This window comes from Pararge aegeria, chromosome 16 (genome assembly GCF_905163445.1).
Source record: "Pararge aegeria chromosome 16, ilParAegt1.1, whole genome shotgun sequence".
Taxonomy (NCBI): domain Eukaryota; kingdom Metazoa; phylum Arthropoda; class Insecta; order Lepidoptera; family Nymphalidae; genus Pararge; species Pararge aegeria.
In genome coordinates this window covers 3417967-3441792 of record NC_053195.1, presented here as the reverse complement: position 1 = coordinate 3441792, position 23826 = coordinate 3417967, and the positions used below count along the sequence as shown (strand labels likewise).

At 35.0% G+C, this 23826-nt stretch overlaps 2 protein-coding genes across 2 annotated transcripts in view; one reads left to right on the top strand and one right to left on the bottom strand.

Annotated features, from left to right (window-relative positions):
* Positions 1–6658: 6658 nt before the first annotated feature.
* On the bottom strand, positions 6659–17675 carry LOC120630540 (drebrin-like protein B). Its single transcript, XM_039899793.1, has 9 exons — positions 17504–17675; positions 15222–15393; positions 14242–14479; positions 12411–12508; positions 11830–11909; positions 11216–11362; positions 9978–10582; positions 9143–9241; positions 6659–8675 (listed from the first exon to the last, which is right to left on the bottom strand). Exons 1-9 carry the CDS (start codon positions 17584–17586, stop codon positions 8524–8526), a joined length of 1674 nt encoding a protein of 557 aa, XP_039755727.1. The 5' UTR covers positions 17587–17675; the 3' UTR covers positions 6659–8523.
* Positions 17676–20088: 2413 nt separating this feature from the next.
* The window catches only part of LOC120630471 (protein FAM166B-like), a 32259-nt gene continuing 28521 nt past the window's right edge, over positions 20089–23826 (top strand). The window contains exon 1 of the mRNA XM_039899712.1: positions 20089–20239. Within this exon, the coding sequence (XP_039755646.1) occupies positions 20169–20239 (71 nt within the window). The 5' untranslated portion in view covers positions 20089–20168. The remainder of the gene's footprint in view (positions 20240–23826) is intronic.

Sequence of the window (23826 nt, the reverse complement as noted above, 5' to 3'; positions counted from 1 at the left end):
AATATGGTCGCGTACGTATGAACGAGACTGAGCGCTCTAATTTTAATATCATATTTTTAACAGTGAGAGACTTAATTGTACTTTTTAAAGTGCATTGCCTCTTACTCTCTAAAACAACTAGTAAACGCCGTTGTGATAAACAGAAATGTATGTTACTCGCGAGTTCGAAGTGTTGCGGGCGCTGGGAGTCATCGTCGTTTGGCGACAAGGGTTCTACACTTAAAATTCTAGAGGCATTATAATTTTGAGACCTCGACGCCGTAAGCCGGCTGGCATGGCTTCACTTGCGTGACGTTACTGTCAAGGAATATACAAACAAGTTGACTCACCCTACACTCATTAGGACACAATATAATGGTATCAGATTATTTTTTTGATTTGACGCTTCGATACGCTTTTACTTTGCGCTCGCATGTCCTGACCCTTAGAGTAGCTATCTTATTAACAGTGGTAAAAAAGAGTTTTTTAAAGATCACCTTTACAGATTAACCCAACTAGGTTACATAATTTTGCTAGCCCGTACATTGTTCGATAAAATACCTAAATATTTGAAATGGTAAAACAAATCAAACGCATTTTATTCTAAGGCTCGTTTATTCGAAAATAGGATACGAATGTACATCTATGTTACAATACAACGGAGCACCATACACATACATGAACTGTCACAGTATACGTACAATACATACAATATTGGGGCGTTACGTCATTATACATGGATTTTATATTTATACAATTTTTAAAATATGGCTTATAAAAACATAGAAAATAATATACAACATAAAGGTATGATTCAACTGCTCCGCACCGGTCGCAACTTAGCAGCACTTTGTATCGTGCAGTATTGAATTACAAGTTTTGAGTTGAGGACTTCTGAAATGGAAAATGATGAAATATATGGTATCCTCATGTATCAGTTTTTCACTGTAGGGTGGTTCGGCCGACTTTAGTACGCCTTTCAGTCTCTCACACACTAATAAAGCAATGTAGGCTGTTTTGCTGTTGAAATGAAATGAAAATGAAAATGAGACCACGCTACAACGAAAAATCTTTACTGTGCTGCATTGTATGTTATAACTTAAATTTGAATAGTAAAACGCAATGACAGTGCGTAGCAGTGGAACAACAAGTGGAAGTGGAACCTTTACAGATTAAATTTTACAAAATAAGATATGGGTGATGATCTCATATTACGTAACTTACACTTAATCGGGAACCGTTTCAAACAATTCCGCAAAGTGATTATATGAATCAAAAAAATTACAATAACGTAAAAAAAATCATTAATTAAAGTATCGAGTAAGACTTCTCCAAAGTTAATTGGCAGGTCTAAAAATATTGCTACCTTTTCCACACATTTTTAGATATGGCAATGTTCAATCCAGAAATAGCAACATTATTATTTTTTATGAACGTCCTATACAATAATTACGACACCCTTGGAGAAAATATCAAATTGCCCGAGAATCGCATTTTTTTATGCATTTTGAATATTTAATAAGTATACTTAAGCGGCTAAACAATGTTAGTTACGCAATGTGGCCCTATCGAAAACGACACGGGAATAATGGTTAAAGTGGAACCGTATAAAACAAATCAAGTACAAAAAAGTTGGTAAAATTATGCTACTTCGGATGTTAAGAAAGCCTAATGGAATAATGTTATAAGTACTGAAATCATTTTCACAATGTTTCCTAAAGAAAATGATAGCGATACTTATACTCTGAGAGAGCACGGAAAATTTTAACGTTATGTAAGAATAACGTTAAATAATATAAAACCTGGAAATGTACCGTTTTCAAGACTAAGTACTTAAATTTTTTTATGAATCTAGTTAATTGCTGAATGAATTCTGTGTGTGAATTCTTATGAATAAAAAATAAATTGTAGGGAACTAGTTCTAAGCTTTAGGTAGAACTGGCATTTATTGTGGGCCATTATAACAACACATATCTACATGGTATTGTGAGAATTACCTTTTCTAGGTCATTTCCGTAAACTATAAAACGCAACCAATTTGATAATAGCAGAATTGCCTCCCTATTTTTCTTGTATTATTGAAATATAAGTAATATAATATGATAATATAAATACAGCTTTTATAATATAAAATAAAATAAACTTGAAACGTTTTTAACTATCGAACCGAGTACAGGGGTTATTATGGCAGGTCCAGTTTGCCATACTCGGGTAAAAAAACTGTAGCTTTTGCAACAAGCACTTACTTAAAATTTTCCACACCCTCAGTAATTTTAGAACTCTAATTTTAGGATTTATGCACTAAAGATTTGGTATGATTATGTACATTATATTATAAAGCTATTTAAAGTTTAATTTGAATACAATAAATATAAAATAAGCAAGCCATCATTAAATATGATCTACTGTATGTATTGATCTAGCACTATTATAAGTGAAGCTTTGTGATATATATAATTTTCAGTGCATCTTCTTGATAAATATATGATATTTCTGATCAGACAAATCTCAAAAAATATCTTACTATAATAGATACTGTTCTCAAAATAAAATGACAATTATGTTTGTCGTACTCGGGCTAACATATAAACATTATTGCTTTTGTATTGAATTGTATGTAACAACTCCATACAACCGGTTCCTGCAGGCCTATTCTACATATCGGATATGAAATTATGTAACAAACAGGAAAATTGCCATCAAGTTACTGTCAATCCTTTATAGCGCATTCTTTAACCTCAGTTGTCAAACTGGATGGCATCATATAATGCACTTATTTTGATGAGATGATGAGATTGCAAAACTGAGGTTATAGAATGAATTGATACTCTTTTATTATATACCAGTCACCCGTAACCCTGTAATTTAAAATGAAGCACCAAAAGTCAGATAGCTTCACACAAATTTAACAGATTCTCCAAAGTTGAGTTTCTTGATAAGTTAACAGGATTTGGTGTTCTCTTGGTTTCAATCAATAAAGCGATTTGATTCAGATTAACAAGCGTGGCTTGAGGTTAACTATTACAAATAGATATGTATGAATAAAATGAGTTTATGTTAATTACATATATAAATCCTCAACAGTTTACACAAAGTATTGCTTATAAAACAATAATAAATTGCACTAAATATTTCTACCTAATTTTGTGACTATTGTCTTAACGTAACGTCAATATAATTATACAGACAAAAATTATGCTGTACATTATAACTGATAATTAAAACTTAATAATATTATATTATACAGGATGTTTTTGTTAGATCGGCTTATACTTTAAACGTAGAAGGACGGAAAATATTTTGACCTGTCATCATCCGGCCATTTTTATGGCGCATGATCTATAACGTTTTTATTTTACCCACATTAAGGGGACAAATATTTTCACACGTAAGTTTATATCTTAAATGAGTATAGCATCTGTCGTACTCGTATAACGACCGTCTCGAAAAACCACCCTGTATAGTCAACTTAAAGTAATTACAAAGAAATGTATAACAAAATGCACAATTATAATGTAACAATGTAAAGGCATTGGATTACAACTTTCGGATAACTTTAAAATGTCAAGCTGTAAAATTCCAGCGGATATTTAATGAATCCTAATTACAATTGAGTTTGATTAATAATTTAATAATATTAAAGCTTTTAAATTTTTAATGTTTTAATTCAAATATTACATAAGCCTTCTCTCCTTAACAATTAGTATTTTAATTGAATATCTAAGTTTAAATAAATAATAATATGTCGGATATAATCGAAATTAAAATTGTGCCACCTTAATCAGTCTGATTTTGTAACAACAAAAACATAAAAAGCCGAGGGATCATAGGGTATCCCTACAATATACATTACTACCATCGCTTAAAGCAGTTTTAGTTTGAAAATACCAGTTCTGACATACCTTGACATTCCTAAAATAAGAAACAAAATTCTGATACAAGATCGTCAAGATAAATTAATACTGCTATAGGAGTAGGTAGTAAGTCCCTTGTTTCTAAACATAGAATATGATTTATTAGCGCGCAATCCGTAGTCATTTACGAGTACCAAAACACTATAACACCAGAGTGAAACAGAACGTATATACCTTATTATAAGGCTCAAATTCGTCCAAATTACTTTAACCAGCCCTCGTGGCGTAACCTAAAAATCTGCAGTACAGAATTTGCGACTGTGACACAAGCAATATTACGTCCATTTTACATTGACGTTAGTGTTAATGCTCGAAAATGCCATTATACGATTGCCAGCGTGCAAATCGTATACTAAGGCCGCAAGCCAAATAAGTGCCCTGTTTGTTTGCTCGTTTCACTTTTACGAGTTCAATTCCCACCCCAAACCCCCAAAGCATGCTACCAAGCTTCACATCAATTATTAAGTTCAAATTCAGATAAATACAAGAAAAAAATTTTACAACGCATATAGTGCCATAACGCGTAATGGACATAATTTTTATAATTCATATCGGGGGATGAATAATTTATATACCTACTGGGTGAAAGATATTAATCTACAAGACACGCGTCACGAAAGTTGAAACTTTGTATTTTATTAAACTTTGACTAACACACGTGGCGCTATAAAATGAACCGTAGTAAAATCTGAAGAATCTTACACATTATTGCATACTTTAATTTTTTTTATCGTTTCGGTATATCGAAACACAATTTTCTTAAGATCAATTTTTAAAAAAAATCAACTCATGCCATCTCAAGACGCATATATGTAAAGAATAGTAATATACAAATTTGTGCAGTGAGAAATACTAGAAAGAGATGGCAATAGTGCAAGTGGGCTAATACGCCAACACAGAATAAAACTACGTAGGTACATCGTTTAAATATCAAACTATTAATATATAAGAAACATTTATATATAAATAAAACCAAAAAAATCGACTTTCGTGACGCGTACTAAACCTAATTATGGACAATAACTAGGGTTACTTCCGCCAATAATATTTTACTATACATAGGTTTACATTCATTTTCATACAAAAACGGTACAAAATTGGGTAAAAATGATTTTTGGCACTACTAAGACACGATTTCGAGGGTAATAGGTAAGTTACATTATGCCTAAATAACGAGTACAATTTTTTTTTTCATAATTTTATAAAGCCATGCGTCCATTTGGCAATAAGGAAGATGAACAAATAATGTTCAGATTTTCGGGTGACCTTACCAGCCGTTTTCTGCTAGTAGACGTTTGACTTTAAGGGATATTTATTATAAAGTATTTTTTTTTAATGGAATTACGTGCATACAGAATTCACCCACTACTAGAAGCACATACAATGGAGTTAATCCTGTTTGATTAACTTTTATGTCAAAACGTACTAAGACTCACTTAAGGTGGAATATTTTTTTTTTCTTCAATAAAATAGAAAAAAATGTTTTTTTTTTCATATTGTTTTAGTTACTGCCAATTTCGCAAACTAATGAAAGTTATTCAGTTGAACAATTGAGTGTAAATTAAAAATGGAATATGTGTGAGAAATTTCGTTTCTTATATTTCAGATGACGCTTAATTGTCTTTAATAAATTTTAGTTCAAAATAAAATAAAAAGTGACTGTCTAAAAACTCGATATAGGGAGGCAAAGCAGACAAAATTTAATTTTAAATACTGTGATTAGGTGTGAATTTCAAATAATTTCGTTTTTAATATGTTATACTAAGTCCATTTTAAATAAATATCTAATACAAAACTATAACATAACTATAGTCGGAAAAATGTAATAGGCCCGTTTTGACATTTGTGCAAGACCATAGAATGTAACTTGGAACAAAACTGAAAGAAACAAAAAAATAAAAATCAATTACATACAGTGTTTTAAAAAATACGTAAATTTTTTTGGGACGTTAAATAATATGAAAGAATATATCGCGAGTATTCTTTTTGCGCTTACTTCATAGTAGCATGCAATTTATAATTGTTGCGAAACGTTCCGAAAACAGTTACGTTCTCAGTCTTTTTTTTTTTTATACTAGAGCTGTAACCATTTTTTTACTGAATATCGAAATTAAATATTGTGTAGTTATATTTACTGCAAAGAATAAGCTTGGTTCTCAAAATGGGTTCTAAATAATGAGTCTGAGATGATGTATCTGACCAAGCGGCACATGACTGAAGCGTCCCCGCGCGCACTGCGCAGTTTTTCGTTCCTTATCTTGTAAAGTTGACTGTGCGCTCGTTTAAGTTTGATATAAATTGTTTACTATTACGTTAACTTTGGCTCTTCTATTTTGGACATTAAATTAAACATAGTGATTTGACTCGATTTTTGTGTTTGTTGTTATATAGTACTAACTCTGTTTCAACATGTTGAAAAGTGGACGTATAATCAACAGCCAGTCACGCGTATTGGTTGTGAAGTTAAAGGAATACTTTGAACGAACGAACACTTTACAATACATAATAATATCAATCAAGTACTGATACAAACTTGAATTGATTTATCGTGAGTATCGAGTACAGAGTCTTATGGTTCCATAACTAGTTACGTCGCGATGACAAATGTCAAAACGGGCCTATTACATTTTTACGACTATAATACAATCTTAATATAATAGAGCAAAAAAAATAAAGTACAAAACAATATTCACAACTCATTTTTTCTACGCATAACGGCAAAACGTTTCCAAATAATTTTCATGAATATATTCAATAAATCCCTAAATAAATTAAAGTGTAAAAGTTAATAAGCAATATAAATGCATATAGAGTAACTATATTTCGCATAACAGAAAAGCAACTTTTCACATACTACATAATATGTTATTAAGAACAAGAACTGTTCGGTACATTTAATATTTCAATTCAAAATAATTAGTACCTACCCCAGGAATGAATAATGTACTAAGCGAAAAGCAGAGATCAAAAATTGTGTTAGTTCATATAATTAATATCTTAGCATTCCTTCGATGTAAAATTTACTAGATATTCCATATAAAATCTAAAAGGAAGTGTCCAAACATTAAGCCAGCAGTTCCCCAAAGCAGCATTGATTTTTGGCAAATCCATCACCATCTCGCAACGAATATAGGTTACCAATGGACAGCGCGGAAAACCTATATGTTATATCTAGTATGTTATTGATCGAAGCTGCATTAAAAAAAAAAGCCAATAAATACTCAAGTTCTAATATCATTTTCAAGATTTAATAAAATGCAACGACAAATATCATTTTCAAATCGTATTTGTTATCCTAAAGTGAACTTGAACTACTTTCAAGGTCACATTTTGACTCATACCACACCAACAATGGCGTTCTAATTTCCTCTATTTATGATTTAATGGCTGATGGCTTTTGAAATGTATTTCTGAAATTATTTTCAAGGTCACACATTCATCGATAACTTTAACATTTTGAACTACTTTGAAACCGACCGTAAAACATTCAGTGTGCTTTAAATGACTGTCATTTATCATTTAAGACTTTTCCAATAGTTTTGGAACATCTCGACTCCACTTTGTATGAGCAATAATTTCAAAGTTCGTTTTACGCCATCAACTTGGTTCTCTGCAGTCATAACGTGCATACAACATATCTCGCCTGGTTCAACTAGTTGTTCTAGTATGATCGACGAATTTGAAACCAATACAGCGTCCCTATTCATGAACTTGTTCACGTTTCATCCGACCTAGCCGATGAAAATTTCCCGCGAGTTCAACTATTTATACTCGGTGACTTTTTATGTCCTTACATCGGAAACTTCTTTAATTTACTACTAATAAAAAATTAAATAATTTAATAGCAGTTTTCAAACAAAAATAATGAATTAAGTACCTATGTTTTTCGCTACGGTGCATGACTAAAACTGTGATTGATACGCGCACTCGACATAGGGTATTTCTTAATTATTGCGGGTGTACTTTAGTGTTTAATTTTATGTTAGTAGATGGAAAGTTAAGACTTAGCGGCTAAGAATGCTGCTAAGTCTCTGTGATCTCTATCGGCTTAAGAGCCCATTTGACAAAGCTTTATGTAAGATTATTTTAGTTATAGTGAAAACAAAGTCGCGCGCCTGACTCGTCTTATACCTTACCGTTAATATACATACATAAAGCTTTATTAGACCGGTTTTAACCAATTCCGCGTTGTTAGATACTGGGAGACCCTAAGTCACCGTGCACATTTAACTAAAGGACGGTACTCGGCAACTTTATTTATGCGAACATTCGTTAGATAAGTTCGAAAGAATGCGCGAGCGCAACGCAAACAATGTTGACTGGTAATCGTGTAAATTTCTAACGTTTACTTATTTACAAAACTGGATAACCGTGCTTAGACAACAAGGTTTCCCAGTTTTATAATAGATGGCGCTCCTTCGATTCCATACAAATCTTAGTTAAATTTCACGCGATCGATGAACGTGACTAGAAAATCTTACACTTGCCACTCGCAGTTTGATTCGCAATTGAATGACACTGCGTTACAAAATGCCGCTAAACGAAGCTAGCGAAGCGAATGCACCCGATGTCTACCGTCCTTATGATAAATATCACGCAGTTTTAACGCTGAAATGATGAGGGATGTGTATTAGCGCGGATGGCACGGTAGTAGCTCGACGTAGTTTGCGGGAAAGAGTCCGAAAACACCGTGAGGTCCGAGCCCTTGCCACCAGCCCGCGTCTATTTGCTCGATGTGTGTAATGATGTCGCCCGGGTCGAACGTTATCTCGGATTCGTCCGCTAGAATGAAAAATTTAAATACTTATAGTAACATTCATAACAGGCGTGATGACAGTAACAAGGTATGAAAATATAAGGGCTAAAATATTGTATTTATCTAATGATGCTGGTAGTTGGACACCGACTCTTGTTCGAAATTATGTATATTATAAAAACTGTTTCCAAAATTGTTCTCCTCGATGGCACTAACGCTCGTCGATTACTTAAAGAAAAAAATAATAACGGATTTTCAAACAAAGTAATGATGGTACCTACTAAAATATATTCCTCACTTATACACCACCTAAATAAAGGACCTTTTCCTATAACTGTAACAGAAAAAAAATTACCGGCATCGTACCGGAACGCTAAGTCGCTTGGCGACTCAGATTTCTCGTTAGGGTTGTAATTAACCAAGGTTCGTGTAACCTCCCACCAAGCAAAGATTTAAAGATTTCTGGTTAAAATATACCAAATTAAATACATACCGGCTTGATAATCGTACAACGCTCTCGCAGTGAGGCCCGGGTCATCATCCAGATCCTCATATATCGTGCCCTCTTCATCCATACTCTCTGGTGAAACATCTACAACACACAGATAAAAATAGATTGAGAAATCGTACAGCACACGCAGTAAAGATAAAGCATAAGAAGTACAAGCCGAATCTTTGCTTGCGCGCTGTTACTCTCAATGAGTATACAAACAAGTTGATTCACTAGACACTCAGTACACGTAATTATGATAATACTTTAAAATAAGTCAAGAAAAAAAAACTAACTTCTTTTAGTTATTAACTAGCGGGTCCCTGGGACTTCGACCCCATACAACTTCTGATGAGTAAATTATCTCATAAAGACTGTTATCAGTACATATAAAGACTGTTATGTACAGATTCATATCGCCCGGTTACGTTATTACTACTTATGTAACATATAACTACTTTTATCATATTTAATATTTTCTTATGGCCAACTACACGGCACGGGTCTTCTTTCACAATGAGAATGGGTTACGGCCGTAGCCCACCATGCTGGCCAAGTGTGGGTTGGCGGACTTCACACACCTTTGAGAACATAATGTAGAACTCTCAGATATACAGGTTGTATACGATGTTTTCCTTCACCGTTGAAGCAGGTGATAGTGTAATTGTTTAAAACGCACATAACTGAAGACTATATGTGTATTGTCGTAGTATATTTAATTTTTTTTATTTTAAACTGTGGGAGAAGGCAAATTTTTATGCTTTCCCCGGGTAGAAAAAAGTCTCCTGCCAAAAAATTAATTAAGGAACACGAAAAAAAAATTTTTTTTTTTACTCACCATCGAGTGTTGTAGTGCCGTTCTCTTTCTTAAAGTTAACGTTTTCGATGACAGTATTCTGTCTGCTAAGCTCTCTCTCATCCGTGTTCTTGCTGTACGGAGAACGTTTGATCGTACTGAACTTATTATCGCTGTCATCGTCGTCGTTCTCGTTCGAGCTCGAATACGAAGCGTCGAACATATCGTTTTCCAGAATATTCTGTTTTATCATTGGCTCGCTTTGCTTTAGGTCCAGATCCCGATAGTTTTCGTGGTACACAGGCGCGAACGCCGTCGGTTCGGTTTCGGTGCTGGGACTTAAATCAGCTGGGTCTATGATCGGGTCGTACTGTATCTGCGAGGGTCTTTCGAGGCTCATTTTTATTTTATCTATATTCTTTAGAGGACTTGTTTTGGGCTGTTGCGTTTGTTCTTCTGAGAGTGTTGACTGGCCGGCTGGCTCGTTAGGGGTAGAGTCAGGGGTAGTGGGGGCAGCGATTTGTGTAGGGGTAACGGGCGATTTGATGTGACTAGGCGAGGACGGTTGCGACGTGTTCTGCGAGAACGTGTTTATCCTTTGCGCTATAACCGAACTGCGTACTGGTTTCTCTGGTATGGAGTTTGATCTAAAAACAATGACACAAATAATGAGAATTTAAACGGCTTAACGTGCTCTCTGAGGCACAGGCTTTTCTAAAACCTTGCTCCAAATTGACCAAGCCAATTTTGGCCCAACCGACCCGGGAATTAAACTCAGGCCCTTGTCATATAAATACTGTGACCAACGAAGCAGAAATTCACCCGCTAGTTACGTCGGTCGAGTAGTAGTAGTAGTAGTAGTAGTAGTAGTAAGTAGTAGTAGTAGTAGTAGTAAGTAATAGTAGTAGCAGTAAGTAGTAGTAGTAGCAGTAAGTAGTAGTAGTAGTAGTAAGTACTAGTAGTAGTAGTAGTAGTAGTAAGTAGTAGTAGTAGTAGTAGTAAGTAATAGTAGTAGCAGTAAGTAGTAGTAGTAGCAGTAAGTAGTAGTAGTAAGTACTAGTAGTAGTAGTAAGTAGTAGTAGTAGTAGTAGTAAGTACTAGTAGTAGTAGTAAGTAGTAGTAGTAAGTAGTAGTAGTAAGTAGTAGTAGTAGTAATAAGTAGTAGTAGTAGTAGTAAGTAGTAGTAGTAGTAGTAGTAAGTAGTAGCAACGTAGTCGGCATAAGTACGTCGAAACATCCACCGACGTCGCAGTATGCAACTCTAACCAGTCAATAGGTACCTGTTAGTAATCTGTCCCTGTGCCAGGTTCTGTTGAAACAGGGCTCTGGCGGCGGCCGTGGAGCCCCCGATGAGTTGCCGCGCCTCAGTGGAGCGTTGACGTCGCAGGGCTTCGCTTGTGCTCACCCCCCCTTCCGGACTTGGAGTTCTAAAAATAAGTGAAGATAACCTTAAAAATATATCATATAACATGTACATGTTCAAACAAATAACCGAACTAAATACAAGGTGTAACCGAATTACGAAATATTATTGAAGGATGCATAAGTATATTTCATAAGGAATAACCCTGTAAAATAATTAAATCAAAAGAAGCGTATTATTTTTTCCATAAAAACTTATTTAAAAAACTTTAAGTGTTGAAAACCCTATTCAAGATAAAAGACCTACACGTGCATAGTACCCACGCTACACGACGCGTACCTAGTGACAAGAGTCACTTGATTTCACTTTTGCATTTGATGTTAGGGCTGTATCTGATTTCTTTCGGTAAAAACAAAGCCTATTAGGTTTTCGGTTTCACAGATAAGTCTCGGAGACAGTACATAATGCAAATCTAAAGCCCGTAAAGTATTATTTCGGTTTTAATATACGCGTTGTACAGTATTGACTTACTTCTGCTGTTCAGCGTTCGCTCTCTTTGCCGCCTCGAGCTCGTCTCTTTTTCTCAGGTTTTCTTCTGCCTTCTTCTTCTCCTATGTAATAAATATATCTCAAATAACTGTCCATTAAATATTATTAAGATGGAGTGATTATTTTATTTAATAATCTCGTGTTTATATAACCCATCAAAAAATAAATCTTGTGGAACTTTGGCAACATATCCTGTGTACTGAACTTATACCACAAAACATCATAGCACCAAAGAAAGACTTTGAAAAACAACACAAAAGGTATCTATCTATACTTCAGCTTCCCTTCCGTGGAGACCGAGTTCGAGCCCCGCCACGCACCAGTGACTTTTCGGAGTTATGTGCGTTTCAATTTAAGCTAGCTATTTAAATAGCACTTGCTTTAAACGGTGAAGGAAAACATCGTAAGGAAACCTGCATGCCTGAGAGTTCTCCATAATGTTCTCTCGTGTGAAGTCTACCAATCCGCACTTGGCCAGCGTGGTAGAATACGGCCTGAACCCTTTTATTCTGAGAGGAGACCCGTAACCTGTAGTGGGCCGGTTCACGATGATGAATACATACCTCCTCCCTTCGCTTCCTTTCAGCTTCCACTCTTTTCTTCTCTTCTTGTTCTTCTTTCAACCAAAACTGGTCTCTTTCTTTTGAGTTGATTTCCTGAACTGTAATAAAAAATATCTATTTTTTAATTTTTATCGCAACACTTCACGCTGGTCGTAATATTGTAAGTCGATTACCCAATCACGCTATGAATCGTGAAACGTATTTAATTAATACGTTACACAGGTTCCCTGGCACAGGATAATTAGATTTTTATTAGATTTTATTTATATTAGATTATCATTACCGGCCCACTACGGGTTCCCTCCCACAATGAGAGGGGTTTAGGCCGTTGGCCCAGTGCGGATTGTTCACACGCCTTTGAGAACTCTACGAAGAACTCTCAGGCATGCGGGGTTCCTCACGTTTTCCTTCACCGTTGAAGCAAACTATAATTTAAAAACTTTAAACGGGCATAACTTAGAAAAGTTAAAGGTGCGTGCTGGGATTCCCGAAAGTGAAGTCGAGCTTCTACCCATTGGGCTCCGCCTCATTTACAACAATTAAAACTTAAATATTAAAAATAAATCGCGAAATAAATAAAAATAAACATTTTATTTGAGCACTAGTTATCGGAAATTCACAATAAAGCAACAAGTTCCTACCTCGGCGAAGGCTGTTCTTGCGCTTTTTAATTTCCTCTGCCACTTTCCTCGACAGTACGACCTCGTATCGCTGAGACGTCAAATAGTTGGTCATTTCAGAGAACTACACTGCACAATTAACGCACTGCAATGCCTTAGCACTCCAATCTTTCCTCGTGTCATTCGGTCCGTTGTGGAGAAATGTTTACATTCTCCATTAGCACACAATACCACACTTGCGGTCAGGGCATTGTTGTTCCGCGAATGGTAAACAATAGTGTGCGATAACTAATCATTATTGCCTACGATCAAAAACATACTGGATATGCAGTATGCACTTCCATACAACATCCAGACAGCAATCAGAAAAAGTATGCGGTTCTTTGTACCTATGTCAGTTAACGTGTTTAAAGATCCATCTTTACTAATATTATAAAGAGAAAATATTAAATTTTTAGAATATTTTTATGAAATCTTTATACTGCTTATACATCACATACATACATCATGTTATACATCTGCTTATACTTTATTTCAGTTATAAAAAAAATCACGAACAAAAGGACTTGCTCGAATGCGCTTGCTTCTTGTTGCGCCTTCGACTTCTAGTTATTCCTCATTGACTTTAACTAAAATGAGTTAAATTAGTGCAGTCTTTTTCACAATATTTTTGTCAAAAAAAGGTAGCACTATTTAGAGTTTCGTTTAGAGTTTTGTATACAACAGAACTTATACCATTGTTTTGTTATCAAAACAGTAGCCAAGTTAGCACAAGATTTGCTTCCTCGCAATCAATAATTCTTTTTCGCATATCAAACTCTATAACGTCAACGAAAAATGTTTTTTATTTCCGTTCTCCTACCGTGGCATATCCTGTACCTATCAAAAGCTAAAGAATTGTAGGTAAATTTGAATTTTTAGTTAATAAAAATTAGGTCCATCGATACTCGAAAACGACTCCTCGATCGCGAGCGTGCAAATCTTGTATTAAGGGTACAGTGTAATTTTTTTTAGACTTTTTACCAGAAAAAAAGGCGGGAGGCTTCGCTCATTGCGGACGCGGTTTTTTCAGATTTTTCTTTGATTTTATTGAGAATTCGTTTTGGGGACGATTCGTGGGACAATATAGGAAACATATAGACACCTGACAAAGGCTAAAAAACCTAACAATGGCTGTGTAAAGCCAGAAGAAAAAAACTGTATATCTTTACCTGGATTAACCTTCCTATAAGTAGTGCCTACAGGCCCGCTCTTTGGCAACTCCTCGGACCTGCTCGTCTTGAAGTTGAACGCGGAGCCAGTCTTCGCCAACTGATCCATGATGTTCTTCTCGTCAAGATCGTCCTCGGTCCGAGCGTGCATTGTCAGATGGAAGCCAGTAAACAACTGCGCGACATGCTTTATGTGATTCGCGCATGTGCCTTTGCGGACGGTTTGAGCACCTTCACCCTAAAAATATTTGAACATTTTTCATGCTTATTCCACTACAAGTTAGCCCTTGACTGCAATCTCAACTGGAAACTGATGCTGCGTTCTAAGCTGGTAGCAGTAGGCTGACCTGTTACGGAAATTGCAGGTAGTATCCATAACCAATTTTGGTTTTTATGTGGCATCATACCAAAACATTGAATAGCTTGGCGGGGAAATTACAGTTATGTTAAATGGGTCATATCCCATATTGGTTTCTATATGGCATCATACCAGAACACCAAATGGCTTGGCGGAACGCCTTTGTGGGTGAGGTTAACCAGCCACGGCAAAAGCTACCCAGGCTAGATCTAGACTAGACTAGGAGAAAATTTAGATTGAACCAGGCCCAGTTCCATTTGTAAAACCACACCACTGCAGAGAGGCTGGCTGATAGATAAGTTTTTCTTATTTTTATTCCACTATGTTTTATATAAACTTTGAACTTATACAGAGACGTCTCAAAGATATCATTTGTAATTTGTTATAAAATAATATACAATTGCCCTTGAATGAATTAGCAATTTTATATAGTTTAGTAAACTGCGCAACAAGTTTATTTTTGTTTCTAATATTTATATTGTTACAGTCCATTTTCTTTTAATATTTTGTTATATTCTTATGGACATAAATTAAATTTTCAAATATGTACTGACTATACCTACATTAGTAAATATTGAAATACTTAAATAAACGAAACAATATCTTATCTCAACTCGCTCACCTGCCAGTTGATAAGCACATATTTCGATATGCTACCATTTGGGACATCAACTTTTAGAAAGGCATATTGTATCTTGCCACTGTTAAAGTCGTCTATTAACTCTGTTAGGCCTCCATCACCTTTGCTTATGTATTTAAGATCGTTCGTGAGTCCATCATAGCCAAATAGAGCCCTAAAACAAAAATATTAAGTCAATAAAAACACCAACTGTACAGGGTTTATTATAAAATATTATTTAGAAAAAATTAAAAATCTTTAATTATAGTTTTCTTTTTTTAAATTAAATACAAGTTCATTACAATATGGCACATAGATGGCAATTTTCATGCTTTGATTACATATGAAATGAATATATACATTACTACAAGAACAAAACTACAAGGGTTCCAGATGTGCTCAGGTCTAAGAAGAAGCCCAGAAAAAACTTAGCCAGGTGTTCTTTTTGTTATCATTATCTCACATTGTCATTTGTTAGAGCAACCTAGTTAGAGCAATAGAACACACCCAAACTTTTTTATCATTTACATATGTACATATAATGATTTATCTCTATGTTATAAGGAAATGCAATATTTTTTTTTCATTATAAATATATATATTAATAATCATAAGTCTTATAAATCATAAAGGAAAACATCATTCTATCATTTATTAGTCCAAAGAATTCAAGTATAGCTGTACAGTAACATTGAAAGATGTTTTTTGGAGAATTCTTAGAGAATAGAAATTGGAAATTTGGTCCAAGATATTCCAGGAATGTGTCTCCAACATCACATCTCCATCTTAACATTGCATCTTAAAACAGTCTCTCCAAAGCATGAAGGAAATGTAAAGGCCCTATAAGAAACTACAGAGTCACCGTTCTACATAAATACTTGTCACTTAACCATTTCAACTGCAATGTCACAACTTTGCAATAGTCAGAGGTACCTATTTAAAATTTGACTAACATATTCTTTATTGACTCTTCATGTTGACTTGTATATTCCAGTAAAGTACCATACCACTAAGAGTAAACTATAACTTGGAATGTGCTTGTGCTCATAAGGTTAGTAACTTCAAACCCTTAGATTTGTTTCTTATCCATCACTTGACTATTGAGACTTCAATAGTAAACATGATAGGAATTCACTGAAAGTACACACAGATCAAAACATAATCAGTACATTACCCCTTATTATGATAATATTAACATTACTGTCACAGCTGTGGTAAATTATTGGAAATAACTGCCTGATAACATTCATAATTGTCGGACTATTAATAAGCTTTATTTTATTATTAAATTTTTTTTTTTACATTGCATGCTCTTCAATGTATGGTATTTCAAAAGAATTGAAATCCATGTTATGAAATGTTAAACTGGAAATAAAAGTCATAATTAGAAATTATTTGTTAACAGTTTTTATTATCCATTATAGTGTTAGTATAAAGAACCTTTATTTCAATGTTTAAATTTTCTATTTAACTATCAGCTGATAGTATAGTGATAGATATAGTGCAAAATATTAATTCTAAATCAAATTAAATGAACAATCAATTTAGCCATTTAAACAAACTACCAGTGTTGGTTTGGTTATTTGCATATTCAGCCACCAAATTCACATATCTTATGTTGTGGGTTGGTCAGGTTGGGCCAAAAAATTACCATTATTACCTGGCTACTTCATTGTGTAAAATAGTATTCTAAATAAATTTAAATAAAAATCTATTTAGCCATCCAGGTTGGTATAGTTATTTAGCCACCAGATTCAACTTAGGGCTGTGGGCTGATCAGGTTGGGCCAATAAAGAAATACCAATATTATTATTTTCGATCAAAAATTTCTCAGTTTCTCATTTCAGGTAATTGGAATGTGTGCACTCTGCATTTAATACTGTTGGTCCCAGTTTTCACTAACGCCCACACAAACCCCTAGTAGATGAAAGTGAATGGTCAGAACTTTAAATTCATCTCAATTACAGTTGAATTAATTTAGGCTGATATTGAAGAAAAATGTGAAGGAAAAAGGTAATCGCTGTTATTGCTGCATGGACAACGTTACGGAAGCTTTACATTATCAGTTTAATCACATGAATGTCGTACCTATCGTAAAAAGAACTTGATTTACTAATGCTATGCGTGCCATGGGTAGGCGTAGCGACCGACAATTATAGTTAAGTAAATTACGATGTAAGTGAAAGAAGTAATCATACTGCCACGTAATACAATAACATCTGCAGGTTTAATTAAGGGATGTTTATTTAATTTCGCTAACAAGTAGGTCGTAGGGCCTTACATACCAATTCGTATCAGTTTTCTCGTCCAGAACATCCTTCCACGCAGCGACGAGGGCTTCCTTGTGCTTCTCTAAATTTATAGCCATTATTTCATGCTTTGTGATACTCTCCTAGGGTTTCTCAACAACGGAATTCCCAGGGAAATGTAAAATGCCGATGGGCTGCCTGACTCACAACAATCCTTTTACACAGATAAATACAATTAAAGTTCATTCAACTGTCATCGGAAGAGACAATAGACAACTTTTAATCATAGAATGCAGAATGGTGGATTTAAGGGCAGAACCACGCATGCAACTCTGAGGTGATTGAAATCTTGTGAAATAATGGCTGATGGATAACTGCCTTCTCTTAGTTCACTGCCACTATACATTGCGAAGAAATTGGCGATCGACATGTGACAAGGTACGCAAAGGTTAAAAGATCCCGTTACTAAAATATCACACCATACCAAGTGTACCAGTACCCATGTCTCATGACTATCGTTTAACGTGATTTTCACCTTCTACATAACTTCTTTATTTTATTTGAAACTTTGCACACTTCAATAATTTAAATAGTTTGTCCCATTACGACGGCCCTGGAGGAGGATCTAGCTTCCCGGAAAGAAATTTTGGGAATTTATAATATCTGAATAAAAACATCATAATAAATGGAGAAACAATTAAAATAGAAATAGAAAACTCGACTGTTTTTCTTGGAGTGACCTTAGATTGTAAGCTACAGTGGGGTACCCATATAGAAAGCCTAGCGAGTAAACTCAGCTCAGCTGCATATGCAATCAGGAAAATTAGACAGCTTACCGATGTTGAAACAGCTAGGCTTGTTTATTTCGCATACTTTCACAGTATTATGTCCTATGGGATCTTGTTGTGGGGAAAAGCTGCAGATATTGAAAGTATTTTTATACTACAGAAAACAGCTGTACGATCAATATATAAATCGGTTCACGCGAATCGCTTCGTGAAAAATTTAAACAAATAGGTATACTTACAGTAGCTTCGCAATATTTTTATAATAATATAGTCTTTGTGAGACAAAATATTACTCTCAAAAACAAAAAGCTGATATTAACAATCGACTTACCCGAAACGGACATAAATTAGTGATATCTGCATTTCGTCTGCGAAAGGTGCAGAACTCCTTTGTGGGGTTGAGTATACGCTTTTAAAAATGATTCCTAAGGTAATTCTTGACCTACCAATACATACATTTAAAAAATGTGTAAAAACACATCTAATACAGCGAGGTTACAATACATTTGATGAATTCCTAAATGACAAGGTAGATTGGAAGCAGCCAGCCTCGCTCTCATCTCCCGCAAGATAGAAAAATGATTGTAAATGTTGATGTTGGAAAAGAGCAAGTACTGAGTTCCTTGTCGGCTCTTCTCGGTAGAATCTGCTTTCCGAACCGGTGGTAGAGTCACTACAAACATACATACTTAACGTTACAAAAGTATAGAACTCTCAGGCATGCAGGTTTCCTCACAATGTTTTCCTTCACCGTTGATAGTGATATTTTAATGACATAAAAGACACATAAATTAGAAGAGTTAGAGTTGCTAGCTGGGGTTGTACTCGGCCCCCCGAAAGTGAAGTCGAGCTCCTACGCAATGCTCTATCACCGCTTCTTTTTCTTTAATAAATAAGTAAATATACTACGACATTATACACTTCGCCATCTAGCCCTGAGTAGACGTTAAAGTGTAACGGGTTCTAAAACGACTGATGAATAATTTTATGAATATTATACGAGTACATTAATACTGAGGTAGGTATATTATGCGGATAAAACCCAGACACTAAAAACATTATTTTTATTTATTTGGCGACACGCATTTGTAGGTAACTAGGCACGACCGAAGCCACCAGACAAGACCAAAAAATAATCAGAAATTATAAACTCCCATTTTGCTTATGCTAGGATTCGAACCCAGAACCACGGCGCTCACCAATGCGGAGATCGTCAACGGTGTATATTTATAATGATACTAGCGTACCCAGCCCGCTTCGCCTAGATTTTGCTTTATTTTATTTAAACAATATACTTACATCACTTAATTTTTAATTTAAGTCTCATAATATATTAAATCATTTATTTCTCTCCGTATTCATTCTCTTCTATTCTCTTCTCGAGCGGGTGAAGATCATTATCTACGCCCATGTACACCCAACAATAGAATATCATCATAGTAAATAAAAGCTGTATTTGACAGTTCAAAAATAGGAGTGCTCCGATCGTCACCAAACTTTACCGGGTTACTCGCCAGGTCAATCCGGAGATTCCCTGAAAGTTTCATTGAAATCGGTCCAGCCGTTTCGGAGCCTATATGAACATACCCACACACTTTCTCTATTATATATGTATAGAGATTATAGCATATCTATTTCCCTGGCAAAACAAAAGCTACGCCACCGTGTCGCCACACTAAACCCAAATAATAGGAAAAAGACCCGTAACTTCCATGGCTTGCGTGCGCAAAATTTCCTTAGCGTCTGACGATGGCGGATTGTCCACCGTAGACCGTACTACGTTTAGTAACAAACACATTCTCTTGGCGGGCAAACGTGACCGTAGCCATGCCATGTTTACTAACGTAAAAGTTATGTTTACGATAACATAAAAATAAACAAAGTTATAAAACAATAAACACTAGTTATAGAAAATGTGGGTGGATGTTAGTGGTAGGGAAAGACAGAATTATATGTCGGCCGCTAACGGATCGTTTATTCCTGGGTAAGTAAGTAAATAAATAAATGCTTACTATTATGTAAACCTTGGTCATTTAGAAATGTCCATTTCATGTAGGTCAAGCAGACAGCCTAGTTGTTTTAACGAACTGTGAAAATAAAGCATGTTAACGTTAAATGAGAATGACTATAATTTTCTATAACTTGACCGCGATCAGTCCTGGTCGAAATTGACTGAACTCGAGATATATAAATAGTCACGAAAACTTAAGTCGTTCCTCGTTGACCTAATCAGTTTCTATAAAACCTCGTGACCACTGGGGCCAAAGCTTAATATCGGTAAGTTCTCTAAGAAGTCAAATTTTAATCTTCTACCGATACTACACGCGGCTAAAGCCAAAAGTCAAAGTACTTACTTTAGGAGTTAAAGGCTCCCCGCACACACGTTCATATTATTGGCAATATTCTACATATTGTCTATAACATTGCCTTTGTGATGGGCGTATTGAAGAATTAAAGTATTGGTAATAAATATTATCAAAATTTATATTGTATTAATAATGTTGACTATAAATCATAGCTTCTCTTTAAACCCCACGTAGGTATCCTGCAAAATATTATTAGACGTCTGCATACTTGCTACATAAACACATAAATAAATAAAATAAATATACTACGACAACAAACATCTCCATCTAGCCCCAAAGTAAGCTTTGCTTGTGTTATGGGAACTAAGATGACTGATGAATATTTTTATGAATAATATACATACAAACTTAAAATATACATATAAACACCCAGACACTGAAAAATATTCATGCTCATCACACAAACATTTTCCAGTAGTGGGAATCGAACCCAACATACGAACATCACCATCGAACAATACATACAAAATTAAATATAAATTTAAAAACTGTATGTTAGATACAGTTTTTAAATATTTTACCTTACTCATTGACTGCTTCCGAACCGCCCTTAATATTCATTTGAAATCCCATAAACTCTGCAAAAAAATATCAATCTGTAAAGAGCAAGATATTTAAATAGCAATAGTTTCCAAGTTTTGTCGATTACAAATAAACCAACAAACAAATAAGAAGCAGTGTACTTGCCCGATCCGGGAATCGAATCCTAGATGTGAAAAGCAGAGTATACTTCCACTGGGTCTTATTAGACCTCATTTTCATTGAATAAAAAAATACATAATCCTCATTCAGCTATTATTGTATTTTTCCATTGTTTCTAAAAACAGTGAAAACGCCCCGCGCACGTCTTACTTTACACCCGCGGAATGTTGCTAGGTCATAAAAATTTTCCCATTTTCCCATTTTATGGTGAATGCTTAGAACATTAGAGGTAAAATAATTATTGTCAACTGCTAAATGGTATGAGTGGCTAACTTTGGCTACGTTTGTTTGAGAAACCAATTTAAAGTGGAGTGGTTTTGGATGCTTCAATATTAGTCGTTTACACTGTTTCTGTATGTTCTGAATTCTGTGCCCATTTTATTCTCAACATAAATACCCTCGCATTTGGTTCGGTAGATAAACATTTCTGTTTTAATGGATTGTTTTGGGCACTTGTTGCGCAATCTACTATAAAGTATCGATTTATTCAATCAAAGGAAGACGAACATAAATCGTGTAACTTTTTCAGGGAGTACGTGCTCCCTGAAAACAACTGACGTTCAACTCAGCACCACTACCACGGTAAATTTATAAGCGTCTTAAGGACTGCCTATAATGAGAAAGTATGTACTCCATATATGCGTCGCTTGTCATATGGCGGTGGGATTGCATTATACAGCGTGATAGATACATCACCCAATAATCAATCATCATACAATTAGTATATCATATACTTATTATATACTATAGATTTATTTTTTTAATTTCTTACAATCATAAGTAGCTATACATCGGCGACTTAGTGTCCTGAAACTCCACTCAGTTTGTATGGACATTGCACAATCCTCTAAGCAAAATTTTAAAATTTCAGCGGGTAGGTGAATAATTACGCCGCCAGCAGGTCTCATACATCGTGTCCCATAAAAAATGGATCAAACTTTTGCGGAAGATACATCACCCAATTATCTAAAACAAATTTGATCAGTTTTAAAAAAACCAAGGGTGACCAAGTTTTTCGGTTTTTTACAAGAGATTGTTTTTAATGTGGGTTGTCTTAATCAAAGAAAAAATCTATAGTATATAATAAGTATATCATATACTAATTGTACTATGCTCAAATAAAATCACTTAATTTAATGCGGCGACAAAATTGTTTGTTTACGCAAATGGAAATTTCTATTTGAACAAGGCTGGTTAGTCGTAGTTAGGGAAAATATTCGGAAAACTCGCTCTCAGTGGATAGCGTGCGAGAATTTATTATGCGACATGAACATTGAACAAGACAAATTCTTATGAAACATGCTTTGAATAATCTTTACGGTTGATTTGCTGAAGCCGTAACGGCTCAGTGGTTAAAAGAACTCGTGTAAAAATCACCGTGTTTAAATCCTTTTTTGCAGGTTTGACATCTGCAATAAAGGGTTTTGTAAAAAATGCCAATCAAACCCTTGGAAACCAGTTTGTTTTCCTAGCATAAAAAGTAGCCTACGCTCTCCGTCCTTATACCTAACTAGACTTAGGTAACCAATGAGTGATAGATTAGTTTTAGTTTGTGACGGAAAGACAAACAAAAAAACACACAGACTGTCGCATATAGAACAACGTGTAAACGAAAACCGAAATAGTACTTCACAGACTTTAGAGGTACATTATGTACTGTCTCTGAGACTTATCTGTGAAGCCGTTAAAACTCTATCAGATACAGGTACGCGTCAATTCATCATTTGTGTAGTATCTAGCCATGATTGATTAAATATAAATAAAAAAATATTCTAGGACAATAGACACATCGCCATCTAACCCCAAAGTAAGCGTAGCTTGTGTGGTGCTAAGATAGCTGATGGATATTTTTATAAATATAATACACATAAATACTTACTTATTAAATACAGATAAATATCCAGACACTGAAAAACAATCATGTTTATCACACAAAGATATTTCAGCTGTGGGAATCGAACCCACGGCCTTGGACTCAGAAAGCAGGGTCGCTGCTTACTGCGCCAGTCGGCCGTCAAGTATGTTTTGATACATTGTTTATGTAGTAGTGTCGTGATAGCCCAGAGGGTAGGACTGCGACTTCACTATCGTGGGTCCGAGATCGAATCCCAGCACGCACCTCTAACTTTTCTAAGTTATGTGAGTTTTAAGAAAATAAAACATCACTTGCTTCAATGGTGAAGGAAAACATTGTGAGGAAACCTGCATGCCTGAGAGTTCTAAATAACGTCCTCTAAGCCGTGTGAAGTCCACCAATCAACTGTTCCAGCGTGGTGGACTACGGCCTTAACCCTTTCTTATTGAGGGAGAAGACCCGTGATCTTTAGTTGTCTGGTAATTGTTTACAATGACTAATGGATCGTATATACTCAAAGCCAGATAAAAGTTTTTTATTATGAATATTCCTTTCCCAACGCTTCTTAGACCTTACAAAATATCGTAGCATAACATCGGCATAGTTATACTGCATTAATTTTTGCGTACTGACATTTGAAAGCAAGTC